Here is a 24,019-nt window from a genome sequence, read left to right as displayed (position 1 = left end):
CCGCCTGCTGCTGGTGTCAGTCCCACCAGACGGGTGCAGGCAAGAGGACCAGTTCTTGCAGGTAGCACAAGCGGGGCTTTCCATCTTGGCTGATGCCCTGACCCCCGGCAAGGAGCACTTTGAGTGGGTTTTGCTCTGTGACGTGAGCAGCAACAGCAGGTGGCAGGGGCTGGGCTGGGGGGAGAGCCGCTTGCTTTTGGTTTTCGACCCTCATCTTCGTTTCACATGAGTCATGTTACGTTCTGAGCTGAGTAACTGCTGGGGCTATTTTTACTCCAGCTCAGCAAAGCTTCCTTCTCGCTGCTGCCACCGCCACCGCCGCTCGCTGCGGACCCGGGGGCAAAGGATGGGGACACGGTGAGTGGCAGAGGGCGAGGGCTGGGGAAGCAGTGTTTGGGGTGGTGTCAGTGGAAAGGGGGACCGCTGCCCACCTAATCAATTTGGAAACAAAAATAGTATATGCCTTTTGAAAAACAACAGATGACCTGCGATGTGCGGTGCATTCACACGCACATACGTATGTATTTATTATACTGGGAGAGGGGAAGGGGGGAGGGAGAGAAATTCCTTTTGAGTGCTATTCACCAGTCTGGAAAAATAAAGAAGGAAAGCAGAACATTTTTTCCTTTCATCAAAACAGGAAAGAGAGGGGGAATGGGGTGGGGAGCAGATCCATAGACATAATGGATGGTTGCCAGTGTAAGGAAATCGTTCCCTTCTACCCTAAACTTGGGGGTTGGGGTGGGGGAGAAATACATGGCAGTGTGATCAGAGAAGGCTGCATCCCCTCCTCCCCACTTGATGCAGGAACGTGTGTGCACACGGGAAAGTGCTGGGAAATCAGTGCCCCCCAGCCTTGCCTTTTCTCTTTGAATCCTGCTCGAGCTGCACATCCGCAGAGATGTGAAATGCCTTTGCCTTCTCCTTCATCTCAAAGCACGGGGCAGGAAGGCACGGCCGACAGAAGCCCACTCCCCCTCTGCCGTTGCCAGGGGCTGGGCTCTGCCCTCTGCATATGTCTGCATGCTCGTCCCCGTCCCCATCCTCCCCTCTCTGCCAGGTCCCTGCCAGGAATGGGTGAGATGCGGGAGGTGGTGAGGGGCTGGGGGAATCCCTCTGACGGAGAGAGACAGGCAGAGGAGGTGGTTCCCAGGGAAAGCCTGGCAGGTCCCATCAAACGCCTGCTCCCCAGGTGACACCTTCCCTTTCCCCTGGAGCCGCTGGCTCTGTCAGGGTTTTACTCATCCTTGGAAAGCATTTTCCCTGCCAGTGCCAGGGGCGGGAAGGCAAATTATGCAAGCCCTGGGTACCCTGAGGCTCTGCCTTTCTCCAGCCCCAAATACAAGCACCGAGCTCCTTGCCCGTCTGTCTCCTTCCTTTGGCCTCTCTCCTTTCCTCCTTCTTCCTCCATTAAACCGAGCTCAGTCCATGGGAAGTCGGGGCAGCACCTCTGGGGCAAAGGCCGTAAAACACAGCGGGGGCTACGCACGGTAACCCCGTCCTCATGTCTTGGGATAGCCGGGATAAACCCCGCTCGGCCGGGGGCTCTGCTGTAAAACCAACTCGCCCACGGAGCGGATCTCCGGGTGTAAACGAGGTGTAAAACTTACTCCAGGTGCCTCCTTTCGCTGCCGCGGCGTCTCCCCTCCATTGACGGATGCGGCAGCCCCCCGGCGTGGGCGCAGGGATTGCTCATCCTTCTCCTGAACTCCGAGACCGGAGCGGCAGCAACACCTAAGTTAGATACCTTGAGTGGGCGGGCTGACTACACGTTGGCTGTCAACACCTCCTAATTTCTTTCCATTGATTGTTTTCAAAATAGGACTCATCATGGAGAGGCTGAGACACCTCAGCTGTTCAGACTGAGTCTTGCTTTCCATTGTAAGCCCTGTTTTTCTTCCTGTTGTTTCATAATTCTCTACCTACCCCCTCTGAAAAAAAAGGTAATAAATTAAAAAACAACAAAAATCACCCCTCACTCCATGCTGCTGTGGATGGCGGCTAGTACGATCATTTTTTCCATCAACGCGAGATGAGGGGAGAGCAGCCTTGCAGCAAGGAACTGCCTATTGTCCTCAGACACGTGTTGCTCTCCTCCCTAGTGATAAGAGAATAACCAGGGAGATGAGTTCAGCTGTTTGCAGGTTTGAGAGCTGTAGTGGTGGTGAAAGTGTTTTAATAAGAAATCCTGGTGCAGGCTCTTAGGAAATCTTGTTTTGTTGTGGTTTGGCTGCGGGGCCATTGCCAGCTAGCACAGTTGCAACCAGATCTTGTCAAGTCGTGGTGCTCTCATGGGACATTTTTATGGTCCAGATGCTTCGTGTAGCCTCAAAATACCTTCCCAATATACGCCATGGTGGCTTCAAACTCAACCTGTGACATCTGGGACACCAATAGCCCCACAGGCCTCCGTGCCTACCCCACAGGCCAGGTGAGAGGGACATCCAGTTATCCCCCTTAGTTTTAGGGGTTTGTGGGACTGATCTCAAACTAATTTCACAGAAGTAAGAGAATCAAGGGAGGCCCCAGCAGGCTCAGGTCACAGCAGTTTTAGGTGCATGCACCCCTATCAAACTCAGTGCCAGTGAGACAGACCCAGCCAGTGTAAAGACATCACTAGAGAAAAATCTGTCCCTGTCTTAAAACCAGAAAAACTGCTGAAGCTTGAGCAGCTTGAGTATCACTTTGCTCTATTTCCAGGCAGAGTCATAGGTAGATGATTAGTCAAATTCCAAACATCCTCTTCCTTGCTGTCTGGAGGTTCAACAGGGACTAGCTTTTTTGTTTCTGATGTCGAGCTTCTAAAAACTGCCCAGCATCATCCACATGAAAATAAATAACTCTATTTCTATTCCATCTAGCATGCAATAGAGCCGGATATTAAAAAAAAAAAAAAAAAAAAAAAAAAAAGCACACCATATCTCCCCCAAAATCAGGCCCTGCAGCAGCTCTTGTTGCTACCAAGCAAGAAATTTGCAGCAGTCCCTGCTAGCTTTCTGCTGAGACCTTCTCCTCTCTGGCAGCAATATCTCTCCCTGCTGAGGAATTTGATCAGCCCTCCCACACGCAGGCTGTTCTGTCCTGGCCAGGAAGCCACTACAGCATGGGGGACTCCCCACACAGGTGGCACCAAGGTGGTGGAGCCATCCCAGCTTATTTGAGAGGAGAGATCCTCAAAAGGCACCTGGGCCTCCAGTGACCCCTTGGGAACCTTAAATACCTAACGGAGTCATGGACATTCAGGACCCAGCTGTCCCCAGAGCCCTCTACAGACATAGAAGGACTTCTCAAATCCTCCCCTTTCCCCTGCTGACTGCTAAGGAGCCCAAGGCTACAGAGTTTCTTTGGCTGGTGCCATTTGGAAAGAAGTGACATGGACCGAGGCCCTTTTAAAACCATTTTTTAAAGCCCTCTACAGATTTCAAAAGGTGTTTCAGCACCCAGGTGGACATCAGGGTTGCAGCTCCACCCCAGTGGGGGGTTAGAGCCAAATTATCATCACTTGAAATGGCTGGTACGCTGCTGGCGGGCCAGGATGGAGAATGAGGGGAATTCTAAGAGCGTCCTGAGGAATTTGGGGTGGGACAGGGCTATCATGGCTGGAGCATCTAAGATAAAGTCTTGTTAAGGTCTCTGGCGGTGGAAATGAGCAAAGGTATGCCTTGCATTTCTACTTCCTCCCCTTGAGCTCCAATATTGGAACCAAGCCACTTGAGACTTGGTGTGAGGCACTCCCAGGACCTTCCTTATCCCTGCACCCATGCACCTCAGGTGGCCTGGGCTTTGGAGCTGACATGGCTCTGACCACCTCCCCAAGTGGGGAGAAATCTGCCCACTCTTCTTCTGGGTTGGGGTGAGTGAAGGTGATCCCTTGTGACCCAAGAGCACCTTGACATGCTGCCCCAGAGGACCCAGGCTATTTAAGCTAGCTATACCCCCCGTATTCCTTGTGTCCCTGTGCTTCTTGACAACACCCACACCCATGAGACCAAAACCAGGTTCGGGGGCATAGCTAGCCAAGCTGGGGTGTGCTGTCAGGTGCCTGCCGCAGAGGAGCATTTGAGGGGCTGCCTGCTGCTCAGTTCCAGCGGCTGCTCCTCCTGCACCCGGGCACTTTGGAGAGTGCACATGGGAGCGCTGGTGCAAGACCGTGTGTTTTAGGGAGGGTTGGCTGCAGGAGACTTGCAGGCACCCAGAGAGTCTGAGGGAGCATGTGTGATGCTGTGAGATGAGGCCACCGGTATGCCAGTGGGTGTATGTATGTGAGAAGGGAAGAGAGAGGGCGAGAGTGAAGGAGAACACATGGATGCCTAGGGATGTGTGAATGAGACAAAATTTGCACGTAGCTGTGCATGCGAGCGGCTCGAGCAGAAGCGTGTGCGTAGCATAGGAAAAGCAGGGGAGATGCTTGGGATTCAGAGCGAGCGCCTGCCGAGCGCCTGCGGTGCATGACGGTGCAGGAATGTCTCGGTGGATACGAGCCTGCACAAAGATGGTGCAGAGATCCCTCCTGCTCGTGCCTGGAGTGTGCTCTGCGCCGGGAGATCACTCATATGGACGTGAGAGGGTGTTTTTTCAATAGGATATGACTCCTTCTTGAACTCACCTGTTAGCAGCCTTCCCCTCCCCATCCCTCTCCCCGCACAGCAAATATCTGCTGGCTTAATTTCCCTTCAGATGTTTATTACATCGTGGAGATAATCATGCAGCAAAATACCTCCGGGTGCCACGAGCAACACCAGATTGTCTTATAGCAACGTGTAAATTTCTCTGGCTTCTTTTTTTCCCCTGCACACAAAGAGATGTGAAGATATTAAAGTCATCTCTCTCCCTGGAGCTAGTGGTGTAGCAGGGCAGGGAAGGCAGCGAGTGAAGCTTAGAGAAAAGGGCTCCAGACTGAAACAGTGAGAACCTGGGGCCAAAAAAAAGAACAAACTACCGTGCCGGGAACTCCTCTCTTCTTATCTCTTGCCGAGGAGGCAGGAATTTCTGTCCCCATTCCTCACGCGATATTAAAGCCACATTATACAGGTTGCTGCAGCATTAGTAATTTTTAATTAATTTATCATTTAAATTAACACACTTTTTATTTTGTCAGCAATGAACTGCTACTCCCTCACTAGATTTGTTCCTTGATACCCAGCCAAAGAGGAGGATGGCAAGTTATGCTCCACCCATCTCCTCTCCTTCATAAAAGGAGCAGCCCCGAGTACCAGCTTAGTCTCTCTTGCAGCTCGCAGAAAATAAAGACCTATCGGCTCACTCACCCCTCCTGCAATTTTACCTTTTCTGCCTTTTTTTTTTTGTTTGTTTTTCCTTTCTTGTTGCAACAGAGTGCGGGAGGCAGCAACAGTGGCTCCGCTTTGAGGCTTGTCAAGGCTCAGCGCAAGCACACAAACACACACTCACAACCCAGAGCAAAAACATTTGCTCTCACCTGTCTCCAAACCCAAAGCAAACCTCCCGTCCAAGCAGACTGCCAACATTTGGAACGAGAAGGCAACCGAGCCAGAATCTAATGTAAGGGGAAGAAATTCAGTGCACACTGGCAACTTTTCTCTAAAAAGCAAGTGGCAAAAAGGAAGGAAAGGAGCATTTTAAGAAGAGGACAACTTAAGGAAGAAGATTTAATTTTTTGGATTTCACTCCAAACTTTGGAAAAGTTTTTTTTTCCTTTTAGTCACTATTCTGTGCACCTTCTTCTAAGAACACTGAGACATTGTTACCTGCATGTAAAAGCTTTTACAGGTACACATTTTTTTTAAAAGGGAAGAAAACCAAGAGGAAGAATAGCATGTGGACCACCTAGCCAAAGGCACCACTGAATCATCCCTTGCGGCAAGGGGGACCCAGACTCTGGATGTGTATAATTCCGAGGGACTGCATTTTTTTCCCACCGGGCTTATGAGATAGCGCAGAGGCAGGCGAGTCACCAAGAATTACTTCTGTCTCCCCTCACCACCACCACCACCACCACCACCTCCACGTCCTCTTCCAAGGGCTCCTGCGACTCTCCCACCTCCTCCCGGCTCGCAGGGGACATGGGAACGCGCAGCGCCCTCGATGCCTGAGGCCGGGCGGCCGCGGGGCTGTCTGCGGGAAGCGCTTCCCTCCCGGGGCTCGCCGTCCATGTGCCCGCAGCCGGCGGGGCCTGGAGTCGGGATGAATTTCGGCGTGGTCTTCGCGTTCATTCTCTCGCTGCCCCTGGCCCGCATGGAGGTGAGTTACCGCCGCGGGCAGCGGGCGGTGCTGCCGAGCTGCCAGCCCCGCGCTGGGCGAGAGCCGGCAGCGGCGGCTCCGGCCCGCAGGTGCGGCGGGCGCAGCCCGGGGGCGGCCGGGGAGCGGCGCGGAGCCCGGGGGCGCGGAGCCCGGGGGCGCGGTCCCGGCCCCGCTCCGCGGGAAGGGCTGCGGCGGGGCCCGGCCGCGCTAATGGCGGGCAGCGACAGCCGCTCCCCCCCGGAGGGCAGCGCCTGATGGAGCGGGCACCCCTCCGGAGCGGGCACCCCTCCGGAGTGAACGCCCATCTGGAGTGAACATCCCCTCTGGAGCGGGCACCCCTCTGGAGTGAACACCCCCTCTGGAGCGGGCACCCCTCTGGAGCGGGCGCTCCCGTCGGGACGGGCCCGCTGAGGGGGGCTCGCCTGGGAATACACCCACCCCCGTGTCTGCCCCCGGCTGCAGGGGCAGGGGGGACCAGGCTGAAGCGGCCCCAGTTAATGTGGGAGCAGGGATGCTGCTGGCGAGCCCCGGGGAACCCGCAGCTTCCTGCCCTGCCTTGCCCAGGGCTGTCGCCCTGGGGCCGGTGCCTTCTCTCGAGCCTCTCACCCCACCCCGTGATTTTGGCATCACGGCAGTGCGGGTGCAGCAGGGACCGGGACCCTCTTGACGCCTCTGGAATAACGCACAGTGTGAAATCCACCCTGGCATTGCCGGGGGGGGGAGTGGAGATAGGGCGTGGGGCTTTGGAAAGGGGGAGCAAGGGGACGGTGCGAGCAGAGGCATGGCACCGACACTGAGTGGCATGGGTATTCAGCAAGGTGTGTGCCCAGCTGGGGGAAGGGGCAGGAGGTGAGTGTCTGCTGGGCTTCCACGGTCATGCAAGCATCATGCCCAGCAGTCCTGAATGTGCTGCTCAGGAAGAAGCTGAGCAGAGGGTAAGGGCCAGGTGGTGGATTTGAACAAACCCCCCAGCCCACTTCGGTTTCCCTATGTGGAAATTGAAGCCTCATCCCCAGCCCTGGTTGAGGAAAAGGAGCTTCAAACCCCCAAATCCTTTGACCTCTGCTGTCACATTTCATCATCTGATTGTGTGCAGATTGAGGGGATCAGAAAGCCCCTGACATTCCCATACAGGGCTCGGTTCCCACTTTAGCTCTACCCAAGATGGCAAAACTGTGGGTTGGATCTGCAGCTTGATTGTCAGGGGCAGGAAATATCCTTCCACCAAAACTTTCCCTTCTTTGCATAATTTTTCTCTTTTCCTTCCTCATTTTTGGGCAGGGTAAGTGGGTGCACCCCTCATGAGATGGCAAAGAAGAGGTTGGGTGCAAAGCATCACGTCACCTCGCTGTGGGCCCCTTTTGCCCTTGCCCCAGCCGCAAAAGGAAGCAGTTTGAGCTGTGGGCTACCCAGCTCTGGTCATGCCTGTTTCAGGCAGAGGATGGTATTTCCTCTGTGGATGGCTCAGATCTCTTTCTCCCATGCTGCATGAAACATCAGCTAGGGCTGGCACTGGAAAGGGTGAAGATGGAAGTGTCTGATCCCAAGGAGCTGTTCCTCAGTTGCCATAATCAGATTGAAATACTGCACAGCTCTATGACAGGCTAGTAGAGTTAGAGTTTGGCAATTCTGGCCCGAGGTTTCATGGGAGGAATTGTGATATTTGTCACTGTACGACAGGAGAGCCAAGAACGTTTCTGCTTGGGTAGATGCTTCAGGCTGCAGCCAGTGCTCACAGTTACTTTGAGGGCAGTGTGTTGCACCCTCTGCACCAGGCACAGGCAGCACAGCTCCCACCAGGCTGCTGAACCAGAGCCATCCTCTGAAAGGGGCTCGCAGCTCCTCCCCAGCCATGCCAGAGAAAGTGCATGAGGAGCAGTAGCTCCCCAGATCAGCAGAGGCCCTGAGCAAAGAGATGGAGCCTCCTGAGTCCCTCTCCCGCTTTGATCACACCCATCTGGAGCTGGAGGGCCCTGGAGCTCTTCCAGCCGGAGGGAGTACAAGCCTCAGCGGGAAGGTATTTGCCAGTTGGGAAGTGAGGATGCTAAACCCATTTGCATTTGCCCCACGGGCTGTAATAGTTGCCTTGCAACATTTACAGAGCTGGGCTGAGCCAGCCGTGGTTGTGCCGGGGTGAAGCCCACTGGCAGCACTTTCTGGAATTCCCAAGGAATGGGGTGCGGCTGGCCGCTTGCTTATAGCCCTCGACCCAGCTCCCCACTGCATCCTCCTCTGCAAGGCTCCGGCGTTCTTCCCTAGTCTTCCTAGCACGAGGCAGTGACAAGGACAAAGCAGTGGAAGCTGGGATGGATGACACGTCTGGGGTGAGCTTGTGGAGGAGCCAGGCGAGTCGTCCCTGCCTCCCTCTCACTGTCAGCTGATGTGCAGCAGCAGGAGGGAATGACAGGGCTCCTGCGCTCTTTCCAGTGCTGCCGGTACACAACCAGCCCTGGGGGTGGAAATGCCTCCAGCCCCCGCAGGGGAGATGAGGGGGGAGTGTGGAGGGGCACTGGAGTCCCCCTTGAAATGGAAAAAGTGTGGGTAGGTCCGGCTGTATTTTAGGAACACAGACTAGATCAAACACTCTTTGATAATTTTAAGAGGGGAAAACATAAGCCGTGACTCCAGGTGGAGGGGGTTCATGTGAAGAGGGTTGTACCTTCTGCAGAGTACTCTGGCAGGCATTTGTCAGCATCCCCCTGTAGCCAGGAGTGGTGCTGGAAGGGTGGAAGCCCTGTGCCAGGGAAGTGCTAGTGGCAGGTGCTGCTGGTCTTGCCCTCTGCCAGGGAAAGCAGTGGAGTCTCCCCTCAGGGTACAAACATCAGCTTCAGAGAGAATTAAAAAATCTGTTTGTTTGGGGTTTTTGCCTGGCTGATCACCCGAGACCCTGCTGCCAAGATCCCTTGCCATGGTCGGTGTGGAGGTGCTCAGAAAGCCCTCCTTCCCTGGGCAGAGGAGCGAATAGGTGGGCGCTTCCCCTCCCTTCACGAACTGGTGCTACTGACACGGTTCTGTCCTTCTGTGTGCAGTCACACCAGCTTGGAAAAAGGGACTGGAGGAGTCCTCACCTCGGGAGTATTCTTGTCTGATTTCTTTGAGCCCTGAGGGGCTGCCTTCCCTGCCTGTTGCACAATCTTTGCTCCCTCCTCCTCCTCCTCTGTACCTGGCAGGAGACACACCTTCAGGCGTGGCTGTGAAACCCTCGCCAGAGGGTGCAGACCACAACACTCATATTCCCTGCACCAGCTTGGCAGCTTCTGATGGCAAGGGGATCTTTCAGCATCCCTGGTGCTCAAAAGCATAAGTTAGGAAAAAACTCCAGAGCAAGAGGTGGTGGGGCTAGGGAGGAGACAGATTTTGGGAGAGTGCATGTGTGGGGAGTGGGAACAGGGGAACTGCTGCACCTGCATTTATTTGCAGTGGCCAAACAGTGCTGCTGGACATCTGGGAGGAGGGGAGCAAAGCTGATGTGCTGAGAGGCTCCAGGGCAACAGCCACAGTGCAGGCAAGCAGCTGCTCTGCTGCCTTTGTCAGGTGTGCCATGGCCCCTCAAGCACCAGCAAGCAGCACAAGAAAGGGAAGTGAACATCCCTGGCTGGGGATTGGCAGATTGGGGGGTGCCCTTGCGACTCAGGGGAGAGTCAGAGTCAGGAACTGGGGAGCAGGAGGGAGGGAAGAACAAACTTTCTTCTAAGAATTCAGGGCCTCGCAGGAATACGAGGCCAGGCCTTGGGGCACTTGACATACAGCCAATACTCCATTGAGACAAAAGTCTTCTTTGATCTGCCGCACAGTTAAAAAAGGAGATTGTTAACCTGTGTTAGATAAATAACTCCAGAGGAGCTGCTGAGCAGGAAAAGCACCAGCTGCTTGGGCTGGTCTCTTGGGGATCCCACCTCTTGCTATGCTCCTCTACCTTCTGACCCCATGGGATTAGGTGGAGGTGATTGATGGATCTCTGCTTCCCTGAGTCTCATCCCACAGGTGCCCCAGCCTGGGTGTGTGCAGTGCTCCCTCCATCTCAGAGCCTCCCAGGCACAGGGCTGGGGTGGGGGGGCAGAGGCATGGCTGTTCCCAGAGACAGACCCCAGAGGGAGCAAGGACAAGGCAGGCAGCTCAGGTTTGTTGCTGCTCTTAGGCCAGCCTTGGCCTTGGTTTACAAGGGTAAGGTAAGGAGCTTCACAGGCTTGCAGTTGTCACTGGCAGAGTTTCCTTACAAAGATGGGGGAGGAGGACAGGATTATGAGCCGTGTGGGCTGGTGTTACACCATAGCCATGCTGGTAGTATCTGCAACAAGAAAAAATTGGCATCTAAAACTGCTGCCATGAGCAGGGAGTGGAGCTTATTGCTACAGGCAGTCACCAGGAGTATGGCTCCTGAGGGCCTGCATTTTCAATCCCTGATTCATATCTGTTCCTCCTGCTCAGTTAGCAAGGTGACAACTCCCAGCTCGCTTCCAAAGTCGCCAAGTCTGAGTCTCGTAACACCTGCCCACGCTCTCCCCCCAGCAAGTGCCAGAGTTTAAAATAAAGTTCCATTTCCTACATGTATTAAGTGTCAGGAAGGTCCAGAGGCATCTGTGCAGAGCAGCATTTGTACACAAACGCATTTGGCTGACAGGTGCAAACATTGAAAGCCTGCAATTTCACCACCCAGCACTGAGCTCTGACTGCAAGTACTGGGAATTGCAAATGATTCCTCTTCCAGTAAATGCGTGTGGCACAAGGCAGGGAAGTGCTGCAGAGCCTCTCCAGCACTGGGCTGTTGGTCCCTCTCTTCCTCACGCAGCAGGAGATGTCAGAAGGCATCTTCATTTCACAGCTATTCAGTGATCCCTAAATTATACAAGTCTCTCTCTCGCTGTGCATTCATCACTGATGCCGCTCCCCCTCCCTCAGAGACAGAGGAAGTAATGCCTGGGGATGTAATATCTGCTTTTTGCTGCAGGCAGACAGCCAGATCTGTGGTGAGATGTGGCAGTGACAGGGGTGGAGCGGGGCAGGAAAGCTCGGTCTGACTGAAGCTGTCTGGTGGATCTGGCTGTGAGAGGTTTAGGACACTGGTGTTTTCTGCTCTGCAGCTCTCCTCAGGAGGTTTCTGAACCTCCTTGGGCTGCAGCAACCTTCACATCACTGCATCCCAGTTAAAGTTATGGTATTAGAGGGTGGTCTGGCAGGGCTGAGGAGGGAGCAGTCCTGTTGTCCTACTATGGAAGCAAACGGTGGGTGGCCAAGGACAGGCACGTGTGAGAGAGTGCCAGGCTCAAGCAGCCATCCAAAAGTGGCTGCAGGTTTGGGCCAAAGCCCTCAAGGTTTAAAGCCAGCGTTTAGCCACCTGCCTGGTGGCTTTTCTCTGCTGCAAACGGAAGGAAAATGTTCAGCACTGAAGGCAGGCAGGGAGGGAATAGCTGTACAGTCGGAGGACCACACACATGCCACCAACTGTCCATAAAAACCCACATGAAAATCCCTGTGCTTCTCAGGCACACAAGCCAAGCTCTCCTCTCAGTTACAGGGACACACGGAGGGCTGTGCCTCAGACATCGTCCAGCACCCGGCTGAAAGAGCAGCTTTTCCGCTTGAGTAGCCCTGAATGAAGAGAGCTGGGAGCTAAGCAAACACTTCGGCCAGTCCTTTCCTCTGTCTCTTTTTCCAGTCTTTCGGAAGTATGTTTTAATCAGCACTTGCTTTCCCACACCACTCCTTTGTACTCTTATTAAGTGCTGTCACTGGGGCCCGCTCTAGCCTAGTGCCAGAGTAAAATTCCCAAGAGACTGATGGCATTGCACCTGCCTGCACAAACTCTGTGTTTGGCCCATTGTCTGATGTTGCTACACCTGCTTACTTAAGGTTTTTCTGTGCTGGTGTGCAATGGCATCCAAACTCCCATATGTTTCTTCCTCCAAATCAGCTCCTCAGCCCATCACCTCCCTGCAGCTTTTGTCATTTCACTGCAGGCTCACGCTGGGGCTGCCTCAGCCGCGAAGGTCAATCTTCATCTCCACCCCCCGCCTGTTTTTTCCTCAAAAAAGAGTATGCAAATGATGTATGTTATTGGGCCTCTGTGGTTTGAGAACACACGCGCTCGCACACGCACACACACACGATAACTGACAAAGCCCGTGAAGGAGTTTCATAACGGAGGGAAATATTAGGAAGGTTTTATCTGATAGTGTAAGGGAAGTCTGTTAAAACGCCTTTACTGCAGGCAGCAGGAATGAGAAGCCACCTGGAGAAGTCATACACCACCAGAGATGGAAGCCCTGCTGGCTGCTTGCATAGTGTCCAGGGCTCTGCTCCACAGCCTTTTTGGGCTTTTTTAGTGTCCTGACAGCTTTGTAAGAGGCAGCAAGAGGGTCTCTCTTGCTTTTGCTTAGGTTTCAGGTTCACGTCTTCATGAGGAATAAAGCCCTCAAGGTTTCAAAGCCAGTGCAAGACAACGCACGTCTTTGCATTTCGCTGTTTTTGTCATGTCTCCCCTGTGCTTGATTCCCCGCTCCTGCTCCGTGACACAGCCAGGACTTGCAGATCATCTCTCTAATGCTTGTTTCTCCCCTTCTTTTGTTTTTATTTACTGACAGGGGGACCCCATTCCTGAAGACATTTACGAGATTTTGGGTGGCAGCTCAGTGCGCTCCATCAGTGACCTCCAGCGTGCCCTGCGGATAGACTCCGTAGGTAAATCTCCTCTTCACCAAACACTCCTCCATTTTTAATTAAGTCTTTGGGGGGACTGGGAGGAGATATTCAGTTTTTCAGCAGGCACACTATCAACAGACTTCATTATAAATATAGGAACCACTCAGGAGCCAAGACCTGGCTGTTTACAGGCTTAGTCCCCCTGAAACTTACGGGAGTTAGAGGCATCTAGATGCTTTTTTAGATCTCCTAACTGTCTGGACACTGGCTTCCAAAAATGGTGGGAGATGGGCAAGGTGTGTGCAAGGAGCTGAGATCCCCATTCTTCATCCTGGGAGATGCTCAGTCAGCAGGCCTTGAATTGGGCAAGGATCAGTTTATAAGGCCACAAAATGGGAGGTGGAAATAGGGTGACGGAGGAGGAAAGAGCTGAGTGGGTTTCCAGGTTTGGCGTCCACAAAAGGCCCCGGGCTCCCAGAGGCCCTTAGGATAAGAGCAGCAGAGCACGTGTCCGTGGGTGAGCTACGGGACAGGGGCTAAGTCAGGGTAGTGTCACTTCACCTCCTGCCCGCAGATAAGAGCTCCGGGGGCTGCATGGCCTCGGGGTCACTTGGCCAGGGCTGGCTGCAGGGAGCAGCGGGAGCGGCGAAGCGTGGAGGGGTCGGCACGTGTGGGAACTGGAGCACGCGCCACGGCGGCTGGGCTGGCCCAGGAATTTATTTATAAACGGTCTCTTCAGAGCAAATTCCTTTCTATTCTAACCCTGCTCCCGCCCGTCGTCCCCCAGCCCCCCCAGCTCGACTTCTCTCTCGTGTTTTGTCTGTTTTGAGCTTTGTAATCCTTGCCGAGACACTATCTACGGGGGAACAGAATTTCCTGCTTTTGTTTCCTATGCCAGTCCAACCACTGGCGCAGTCTCAAAAGCATTCCCGCTGCCTTTCAAAACGGCCCTGGAGGGGCAGGGGGGAAAGCGAGGGGGAGGGCACCAGCTGCATTCAGCTATTGTTTGTCTTAGAAAGAGGCGACCAGGCTCCCCACCACTGCCAGGGCCACTCCCTGCCCTCACCAGCTCCCTCCTCCTTGTCCACAAGCCACACAATGGGGCAACTTCCAAAATTAGCCCTGCTGGATTGTCCCAGGCTGGTTCCCCCCACCCCCAAATGTCTTCAGTACTGATCCAGGGTGTAGAACGACAACCTAGAGGAGGGAGGGACAGGATTCTCAACAGAGTTGTTTTGAGTCAACAGTTGTTGCTATTTTTTTGCTCCCTTTTCTCTCCTCTCATCAACTCAACTTGCACATCAAAGGCAGCCTCCACCTTCATTTGATGAAATGCCACAGGATGGAGGGGTGGGCAAGGAGCAGCTTAGAAGATGCATCCAATCTGTCATGGCCCAGTGTCTAAGGAACAGATACATCTCTATCGTGGCTATTAACCAGCCTCATGATTAAGAAATAAAATGGGCTTATCTGGTTGGCTCCAGAAGCCCAGGGGATGAGAGAAGGCTGCAGAGCTTTGAGTCACTGGTTTCACTTCAGGTGCCAGATAGGAAAGGCTGGTCCGGGAAACAAAAAGTGGTGCTGTGAAGCTGTTTCTTTGTTTCACCCCGTGGCTCTCATCTGTTCCCAGGTACTGACTGAGGAGCATTGACATTCTCTTGCCCTGTGAGGAATTAGCAAATTAGTGTGTGAGCAAAATAATCCCAAAGTGGCTGGAGCTATTCCCTGTGCTGTCTGTGCACCCTGTGTGTGTCACAGCTGCTTCCCTCCACTGCCTGCACAAGGAGCCAGAACGAGGCAGCTCCAGGAGGCAGATGGGCTGAGACAGTGCTCTCCTGACCCTGGGCACTACTGCAGACCCGGCAACAGAAGTGTGTGGAGTGGGAGTCATCTCCTTGACTGTGGTTGCCCACAAAGCAGTGGCTGCCCATGTAAACCAGTCATGCAGACACCTTCTCCAGCCCAAAGAGAACTACAGGCCCTTCTAAAGAGTGATCCACCAGTTCTCATTTTGGGAGCTTGCCTGAGGGTGAGACGAATGGTGCCTAGAACTGATCACACCTTTCCAGCCACTTAAAAGGGTGTCTGCCTATCCACCTCACACGTAAATGTTGACTACTCATTGACAGGCACTTGATTCCTGCCTTCTGAATGCAGCCTCTGTGCACTCACCCCAAATCTGTCAGCAACTGCTTGAGACCTGAGCAGGGAGCAAATCCTCGCTTCCCTTTATGAGAGGGCTGCACTAGGGCAGGGCTGAGGAAGAGGAATGGGACATGATAGGTAAGGGAAGTCTGCTCCACCACACATCTGATAAACAGAGATCTTCCACTGGCCCCTAATTCCCTTTAAGAAAATTGCTCCCTTGATGCTGACGTCCATTCAGTTTCCTTCAGCTGCTAAAGCAGGTTAGAGAAGGAAAGAGCTGTGGCTGGGTGGGAGCTATCTCCGAGCACAGCCATTGTCCCGAGCTCAGGAGGGGCTGCGTGTTGGAGTGCTCCATGGGGATTATGGGCATTTCTCTATTCAGCACTTCCTATGGGAAAAAGCAGTGGGCTGGGAGGGAACTGCTGAGGGCTGGCCTGAATGCTATCGGTCTTCCTCTCCCATCGCCGACTGAACCACCTCCAGATCCTGCCTCTTACCTTAGAGTAGTCTAGAGGACAAGTAATTTTAACTTTATTTTTCTGTTCTTCTGTCACAAAACTCCTCTAACCTAGAGCACCTGAGGTGAGCTAGGAGCGAGAAAGCAAGCACCCCACCTACTACCCATTCCCCCCTTCACCGGCCCTCTCACCTCCCAATTCTCCCAGTCCCAAGCCATCCCAGCAAGGCATCTCAGTGTTAAATACCAAGTGTTCTGCTTGTCCTGTCTGGTCTTTGATCCTCCTTGGTGTTATCCTGGTCTCAGCTGGCCAATCTGAATCTCTCTGCAACTCCTCTCTGACACTAGAAAGTCCTGACATGAGCCTTATCTTGCCTGAGCTGGAGTTTTCCTCTCCCAGACCTGACTAGGGTCCCCTCTTTCATGATAGGCTTGTTGCTCTGAGCTGCCTAGTCTGAGCAAGCAGTGTCCGTGCCCCAGAACAGCTGTGACCTTGCTTGTGGATTTACACCTAGCATGACGTCCTGGGTCCGTGGCTTATCCCATGTCCCTGCACTTTGCCTGGTGATCTGCCTGCTGTCTTCTCCTGCCTCTACCTGGTGCTATTAGGTCTTGTCTTCCCCTTTGCAGAGCAGGACAGCTCGAGCCTGAACCTAAATGCATCTCAGCCTGATCAAAGCCCTGTGGCCCTGTCTCGAGAGCGACGAAGCCTAGGTGAGCTGGGGGTCTTGCACTTTGTGAGTGGTGGGGAGCAGCCATGGGTGAGCAGCTATGGGTGGTCCAGATGTGTGTCTGAGATACAGATGTAGGGGTGGAGGCTATAGTGCACTTCTATGTGTGGAGGCATAAAAATGAGTGTCTGGGCCTGGAGTGGGAGCAGGGTATTTCACCCTGGAAGGGCAGGAGAGGGAGTCTGGACTTCTGTGCACGGCTCTGCCTTAAATCACAACAGTGCTTGTTTGCTCTAAAGTGTCATCCGCTGTCTGGGCTGCAGTGGGAAGCATCACTGTACTGGGGCTTCCTCCACAGGGCATGGCTCTGTACAGGGAGAGAGGCAGAGGGGTGGGAGAAAGAGAAAGAGCATTCGTGTGTGCTTGTGCACGTGAGGGCCATGTGGGGTCCTTCCCTTGCAGCAGAGGTGGCTGTGGCGGGTTGGTGGCAGCTGCAAAGCCCATTTCATCCCCGTTTCTCTCCTGTCCCTCCGTAGATGCTCTGGCAGCAGCAGAGACGGCTGTCCTGGCGGAGTGCAAGACACGGGAGGTGGTCTTCGAAATCTCCCGCAACATGGTGGACAGCACCAACGCCAACTTCGTGGTGTGGCCGCCCTGCGTGGAGGTGCAGCGCTGCTCTGGGTGCTGCAACAACCGCAACGTGCAGTGCCGCCCCACGCAGATCCGCGTCCGGCCCGTCCAGGTGAGGGTCCCGCCCGCCGCCATCCCTGCGCCCCAAAGCCACACGCGGGCGGGGCTCACGCAGCCATCTGTGCCCTCTGTGTGGCCACGCGGCGCTGCAGCCGCTGGCCTGGGTAACGTCCGTGCCAGCTGCTGAAGGGCTGGTGCTGTCCAGCAGCTGGGGACTGTCACCAGGCAGAGCTACAGGGCACTGTCCCCATCTGCAGCTCCACACCATGGCCCTTCCTGGGGCTCGAGGCAGCCTTGTCCGCTGTGTTAGAGCAGCAGAAACAGGTGCTTTCATTGCAGGAACTGGTTTTGATGCAAAAATAGGAGGGTTTGCAGCGTCAGTCTCCGTCCCCCCACTGCTGCTGCAGATTCTTTCCAAGATGTGCACTGGAACAGCTTCTCTTTCTCAGCCCACAGTTACCTCCTAGCCTGCTCCATCAACCAGCAGACACCTGACAGCTAACCTCTTGCTCTGATCCTCCCCTCACAGCTACCAGTGATCTCCTCACAGCTTCCTCCTAGACAGCTTGTTTAAAAATAATATTCATCCCGTACTAATCCTCTGCCTGAGCTATGAGAGACTCCCCCAGGCAGGCGGGCAGGCAGCAGAGGTTGGCTGGGAGAGATTGTATTCACACACAGCCCTTTTCATCAGGAAATTCCTTTCTCAGAAAAGCCAGGCTGAACAAGGAAAAAATGGGGGGGAGCAGGAGTTGTTTTTCTGGAAAAAAACAAGTGAGAGGTCAAAAGCCAGCCTGAAAAAGTGACCTGGAAATGGTTTCTTTGAGGACAGAGGTCTCTCTATTGTTTGGCTGGAAGTGTTTGTCTAGCAGGCAGCGTGTGGTCTGAAGCGTGTGGAGTGGGCTTTCAAGGAAAGATAAACAGCCTGGCTGCTTTGGCGCTGGCTGAGGGATGCTGCTGGGGGCAGTGGGTTTAGAGGAATTCCATCCCAGATGCACAGCAGAGTGAGTATTTATAGCTTGTGGAGCACTTCAGGGACCGCAGAGTTGTTAGATAAGCTGAGTGGGGTCAGGCCTGGCTGCTGATGGAGTGGGAGGACCCCCTGGAAAGCTTGTGCCCTGTGGTGGGATGTGGAGCAATGAGTCTTCCCTCTGAGTCAGCACTGGTGGAGAGTCCGGGGGAATTTCCAGAGCACCGCCTTTCCTATGAAGAGCCGAGGGCTTCAGCCCTGCGAGTTATTAAAGAGCTTGAGACAAATTCAGGCAGGCCTCAGCAGAGCTGGTGAGGCTACGTTAGCTTGCTTCAGACCTGAGTTCTTCTCCTTTTGCCTTTCCTGTAGGTTCCTGCAGGAATTATCCTGGTTGCCTCAGGTCTCTGCCATGCATCTGTCAGAAACAGGCTGGCGTGTCCTGCATGTTCCATGTTTGTGCCTCTGATCAACCAGTCATCCTGCTTAAGCTCTGTCAATAGTTAGGATCAGGGGAACCAACCAGGGACATCCCACATACATCACCCCTGAGTCTGAGTTTGAGTTTTGAGCTTGAGCAGGGCTCTGTGAGCAACCTCCTGACCCTTTAGGAAGAAAGCCAGGAGTAAAGTGAACTGACACTGACTAATTTTACAGAGTGGGAGCTGTGGCTGTACTAATCTTTTGCTTGCCTTCCTCTCGCAAATAGGTGAACAAGATCGAATTTGTCCAGAGGAAGCCAAAATTCACAAAAGTCGTTGTGCCTTTGGAGGACCACGTGCAGTGTCGGTGTGAAGCCGTGTTCCGACCGCCCCCCAGGAGCATTCGTCCAGGGCCACGGGAGCAGAGACGTAAGATCTTGGCATGGGTAGAATGAAGGGAGGTGTGAGAAGAGGGGCTGGGCAGAGAGAAAAGAGACCTCCACTGGTTTCAATCTCCAGTGAATCCCAAGGGCCTTTGCTGGTTTATACCAGCTGAGGGACCTTTCCCAGGATGTCTGCCTGCCGGGAAGGGGCTGAAACAGAGGGAGAAGAAGGAGGGGTAGGTGAGAGGTGAGGGGAAGGGCATGGTGTGAAAAGGGAGAGGGCAGAGATCGTGGAGAACAGAGGACAAGGAACAGAAGAACAGAAAGAGGCCTTGTGGTCCTGCTGTTGCAGAGCTCTTTGTTGACAGTGTGTGGAGAAGGATATTTCAACGGGAGCCATCTGCCCCTGGCTGTACAGACACTCTCCCCTCTGTCTTGGCAGGCTTGTCCCCGGCGTTCACCACAGCCGCTGTCTCACAGAGGCGGCGAGTACGCCGGCCGCCGGCACAGAAGAGGAAACATAAGAAGTACAAGCATGTCAACGATAAGAAAGTGCTGAAAGAAATCCTCATAGCATAGAAGTGCTGGCAGGGGAAGAGAGAGCACAAGGCAGGTAACAGCGAGCTGCTTTTCCATTCAGGAGAGATGTCCTCCTGGGACATGGCATCTTGGACCCTTCCCACACCGCTGGCCACTCGTTCTGTGTGGGGCTGCTGCAGGACAAAACCTGGGTTGACGGAGGAGGCAGAACTAGGTTGGGTGCCAACATGTGCCTTCTATTTATGGAATTAAGGCTCTTTGCAAAGCTGGAATGATCATGCTGCAGCCATCCTTGCTCTCAGGCCCCGCCCTCTCCTTTCTCTGCCTCCCTTTCAGGCAGAGAACAAGGCTGACTTCTCCCTGCACCTAAATCCCCTCCGGGTCCAGGTAATTCATCTCTTCTGTGGAGAAACTCCGGTTCTAGTTTGTCTATTGGTTCTCCATTGAAAACAGAGAATTAATGTTGCTCTAGGAGTCCCTTTTCCTTTTATTTCCTTACTTGAGCTGGCAGAAAGTCTGAAAAGCAGCAACATTTTTGGTTCATCACTCTCCTATATGGAAGCCATGAGAAAGGTCATACCGGGGAAAGGAGAACTGGAATCTCTGGCAAGAGATCTGGACTTTGTCAGGCCAGGGTCTGATTCTTCTCTCCATGACTTGTGTAAACAGGAGTAATTCCCTCATCACCAGAAGAATTTCACTGGTACAAGCGAAAGGAGGCTAAGCCTTGGTTCCCCATGAGAGGAAGAGGTGCAGAAAAGAGGGAAAGTAGTCAGGGTGCAGAATGGTGGGAGCTGAATTGTGACACAGCTTAACAGGGCCACAGCTCAGCAGTTCCAGCCCTGCTACAGCTGCTTGAATAAGCCTGGGCCACCACTTCGCATTCACTTCCCCTCACCCCGGTAGAGAGGACAGCAGGCTTCCATGTGTGGCATTTCAGGAGCTGGGGACAAGGGGCACTGAGCAGTGTCTTGAGACTGGGATTCCCACGCTTAGCACTACGAGGGCTCTGATTGTCCCAGGATTCTCCTGGCCAGCCTAAAGTTCCCAGGGTAGAAATGATGCAAACCCATGCAAATCTCAGCTCTGGCTCAAGCTGTTCAGGGGAAAAAAATAGAGGAGGTCAAAAGTCCGCCCAGGCTTCTAATCTGGCTCTTTGGCACAAATAGTTCCAGAGGAGAGAAGGGGATAGGAGGGGAGTTGCAGGGGGCAAAAGGTTACATTTTCTAATGCTGTGTCTGGTTTTGTTTCCCTTCCAGGTTTATTTAATATATTTGCTGTATAGCCCCCATGGGGTCCTTGGAATGATAACTTTTCCTCTTTGTCCATCTGCCTCGACGTCTGATTCAGACGGCAATTGGTGCTTCCCTTTCCATCAGTGGACCTTCTCCCACCAAAGCCTCCCTTTCATTTATTAGCATAATTTTAAAGTTTAACACACACACACACAAAAGGACAAGGATGACCTACATATATGTATGAGAAAAGAACAAAGTATAAATAAAACCGTGAATGCCAACAGCCACAACCTGTGATGAGAACAGGACAATTCCTTCCCTGCTATGGAGGACAGGATGGAAAATGTGAAAAGGAAAGCGGGTCCAATTTCTTCCGAGAAAAGGAGAAAAACAGATGGACAGAGGCCAGAAGGGGAATATTCTCCCTTTCCCTCATGCTTCTGGTGAGGCTGGGAGGGCCCAGCTGAGATCTACTCTTGCATTGGACCAACCTTTTGGCAACAGGCAAATCTCAGATTGCGAGTGGCGACTAACGATGGAAAATGCACTAAGGACTTTCATCGCCCTACCTGGACAGATATATATTTTTAACGTGCGTGTGTATATTTTATTTTTAAAAAGAAAAACCAAAACCACTAAAGTATACAACATCTCGGGGAACAGAACAAACAAGCAAAGAAACAAAACATAGAAGCCAAATGCATTCCCCCACTCCCTCTTTCCCCTGCTCCTGGTGCTGACTGGAAGGTGTTTGGATCATGGGGAAGGAGCACAAGGCGGCAGAATCGTCTCCACACCCCCGGCCCCTGCCAAGGAGAGCCATCTTTGCACATGCTGGTGGAGAATTCAACTTTCCAGGCTCGGACTCAAATTATTTTTTAAATTCGCTCTGGATGTGTGCGTGTGTACATGTGTGTGTGTGTATATATATATATATATACGTGTGCATGTGTGTGCGTGTGTATGTGTATTTATACATACATATATAAAAAAAAAATATATATATATATATGTTCTTAAATGGATTTCATTCCCCAGTGGCAGGAAGCTCAGAGGCACGTGGGTGCATCGGCTTCGCTGGGCTGGCAGAAAAGCACACTGTTACTGCAACGTGCCTGCAAGGCTGGGGACGGGGACAAGGCAGGCAGAGGCCACATCTGATCTTTCTCTTTCTTGTTACCCTTTTCTCTCACTCTGCACCACCCCCCTCTCCCCAGCACAACTTCCTTGCAGGAGATGAAGTGGCACCACAACAAGACCAAGGACAGCCAAACTTAGAAGCATGACTTAATCTCAGTGAGCTGTCCTTGCCTGCTCTGTGGTCTTGAAAGCAGGATCATGTCATTCCCATGAGGTCTTTAACCCCTTCCTGGATGTCCTGCACTCTATGCCTCCACTAATCTTTCCCTGCCAATATTCCCAACCCACTTAGCTTGGAAGTTGATCCATGATGTGGACAGCTCGGTGTAGGTATAGAGAAAGAAATAAGGATGGTCTTCACAGCTGGCAGCAGCTGTCTGAGACAGAAATGAGCTCTTCTAAGTGAGGAGGACTCAGAGAACAACTGGAGGGTCAGTTACAGAGTTCCTCCTGGGCCACTGCCTGTCTTCAAGGAGGGAGGATGACTGTGTGGGCAAGGGCTGGTTTTGCACAGGTAATAGTCAGTAACCATTAGCAGAATGGTTACATATGATGGGAATTCCCAGCATCACCTTGGAGTCAGGGTCTTGGACTGTGCTGTGCTGGGTGCTGCATGCATGAAGAAAATGCCTGCCCAGAGCAATCACATGGCGCTTCTCCCCTCGCACACACACCCCTGTTGTGGGATAAAGCTCTGGAGGAGATGGGGAAAGTAGCCAAAGCCACAGCCTGGGAGCTGTTACAAGTTGTGGTGGGAGCCAGTCCTCGCCTCCTGCAAGCCCAGAGCACTTCTCATACCACTGCCAAGACAGCACGTTGCTCCCTCCCACCAGCCCCAAGCCCTCAAGTCTTAAGACACTTTCTTACCCTGTTCCAAAATCTGTTTCTTTTGGTTTGTAAATATGGTGAGGTTTTGTTTTATTTTATTTTAAATTTTTTTGCCTTTTTTTAAATGTAAGATTAATTTATACTCAGTACTGTATTTAAAGTTGTAAAAAAAAAAAAAAAAAAAAAAAAAAAAAAAAAAAAAAAAAAGGAAATCACCTCTTGAACAGCTTTTTCTCTTTCTTTTTGTGAGCTGAATGAAAAGCAGAGGCCAAACCAGCTCACTGCAGGGCACAGCAGGATTTCCAGGGCCCTCCAGTTTCCTTTTCAGGACACTTGTTCTAAGATTGCAGAGAGAAGCAACCAAAGCTGGGAAAGTCCTGAGAGCCCACGCACACCCCTGCCCATGGCCAGCCATGCTGTGCTCCTCCTTCCTCACTTGGGCTGGTTTGAAATGACTCAGGTACTGGGATTTTTGTCTTGAAGAGGTCCCCTTCTCCTCAGCTGCTCTGCTAGGACACCCAGCCAGAATTTCCCTGTGCTTTCATCCCATCTCCGGATTCCTCTGCTTTGAAGGGCTTGGGACAGTCGGCACTGTTTACACTTCCCAAAGCTGTACAAACAGTTGGCCCCTTCCCTCCTTAGTCTCATAGTCTAGACAGCAGCAGTCCTTCCCTTGGTCAGAGAGGCCGCTGCATTTCCCTTTCCTCCCAGCAAGGGAGGTATCACACATCTGGATTTGGGTGCCATGCTCTGGGGAGCAAAGGCAGGTCCTCCCCTGTGCCTCAGCTTTGGCATCCCCCCAGCACATGCACAGCACCCTCAGTCCATTGCTTTGCTGTGAGGAGCACAGACCCCAGCAGAGACTTGTGCTTCAGTGGTAAACCTGGGGACAGCAGTGTGTAGGAGTAATCCAGGATGTCCTTAAAGGACAAGCTCAATGCTCACAGGTGTGCACCTTGCTGGACACGGTTCATTTTGGGGTGATGACCTGTTTCCCAGATCCCCCAAAGAGAGGGAGTAACAGTGAGCTCTATCTGCCCCAAAGAGTGAAAACACAGGCAAAATCACAATCCCCACTTTGATCTTCAGAGGATAATTCGGGGAAAAGAAAGATTTTTGGCACAAGACTTCTTTGGGCTTGAGGGCTTATCAGCAGGGACTTTGAGAAAAAAAAGGGTGCAAAGAGGGGTACAAGGCAAAGGAAACCTGGGAGCATCATCCTGGACTGGGGAGTGGGAGGAAGGGCTTGGTGTCCCAGGGTCCAGCACACTGCCTGTCCATGGAGGTCCCCAGGCAGCCCCATATGCAAGTGCAGCCTGTGCTTTTAACAGCTTGGAATGAACTGGCACTGAAAGGCTGCAAGCCCTGGCACCTGGAGCCACCCTCTGCCTGGTGTCTGGCAGCTGCTTGTCCAGGGCCTTGTCCAGGGGCTTGTTCCAGGGCCTTGTCCGGGGCTTGTCCCGGGGCTTGTCCAGGGGCTTGTCCAGGGGTTTGTCCCAGGGCTTGTCCAGGGGCTTGTCCAGGGGTTTGTCCCAGGGCTTGTCCAGGGGTTTGTCCCGGGGCTTGTCCCAGGGCTTGTCCAGGGGCTTGTCTAGGGGTTTGTCCCAGGGCTTGTCCAGGGGCTTGCTGAGGTGCTGCTTGCTCACCACAGCAGCCTGGTGCATGTCCAGCACAACT

The 24,019-nt window shown here is 53.1% G+C and overlaps 1 protein-coding gene across 2 annotated transcripts; it reads left to right on the top strand.

Annotated features, from left to right (window-relative positions):
* Positions 1-226: 226 nt before the first annotated feature.
* Positions 227-22,554, top strand: PDGFB (platelet derived growth factor subunit B). 2 transcript variants are annotated; one of them, XM_059846468.1, is made up of 8 exons: positions 227-357; positions 5,334-6,219; positions 12,801-12,897; positions 16,094-16,177; positions 16,671-16,876; positions 18,501-18,642; positions 19,039-19,205; positions 20,396-22,554. In XM_059846468.1, the coding sequence occupies exons 2-7, from the start codon at positions 6,064-6,066 to the stop codon at positions 19,173-19,175; spliced, it is 822 nt and encodes a 273-aa protein (XP_059702451.1). In that variant the 5' UTR covers positions 227-357; positions 5,334-6,063; the 3' UTR covers positions 19,176-19,205; positions 20,396-22,554. The 2 variants fall into 2 exon arrangements, with proteins under 2 accessions (XP_059702451.1, XP_059702450.1); XM_059846467.1 differs by lacking the exon at positions 227-357 and having other exon boundaries at positions 5,223-6,219; positions 19,039-19,209.
* Positions 22,555-24,019: the final 1,465 nt, after the last annotated feature.

The sequence above is a fragment of the Haemorhous mexicanus genome, chromosome 5 (assembly GCF_027477595.1).
Source record: "Haemorhous mexicanus isolate bHaeMex1 chromosome 5, bHaeMex1.pri, whole genome shotgun sequence".
In the NCBI taxonomy this organism is placed as follows: Eukaryota; Metazoa; Chordata; class Aves; order Passeriformes; family Fringillidae; genus Haemorhous; species Haemorhous mexicanus.
Note: the sequence above shows the minus strand (reverse complement) of the source record. Positions and strands in the feature narration are given on the sequence as shown.

What these genes read in the sequence shown, in the direction of transcription:
- PDGFB (XM_059846468.1), top strand. Translation starts at nt 6,064, where the DNA reads ATGCCTGAGGCCGGGCGGCCGCGGGGCTGTCTGCGGGAAGCGCTTCCC. An exon ending in TCCGCGTCCGGCCCGTCCAG is followed by an intron (nt 16,877 to 18,500) that starts GTGAGGGTCCCG and finishes TCTCGCAAATAG; the next exon opens with GTGAACAAGATCGAATTTGT. An exon ending in AGGGCCACGGGAGCAGAGAC is followed by an intron (nt 18,643 to 19,038) that starts GTAAGATCTTGG and finishes CTGTCTTGGCAG; the next exon opens with GCTTGTCCCCGGCGTTCACC.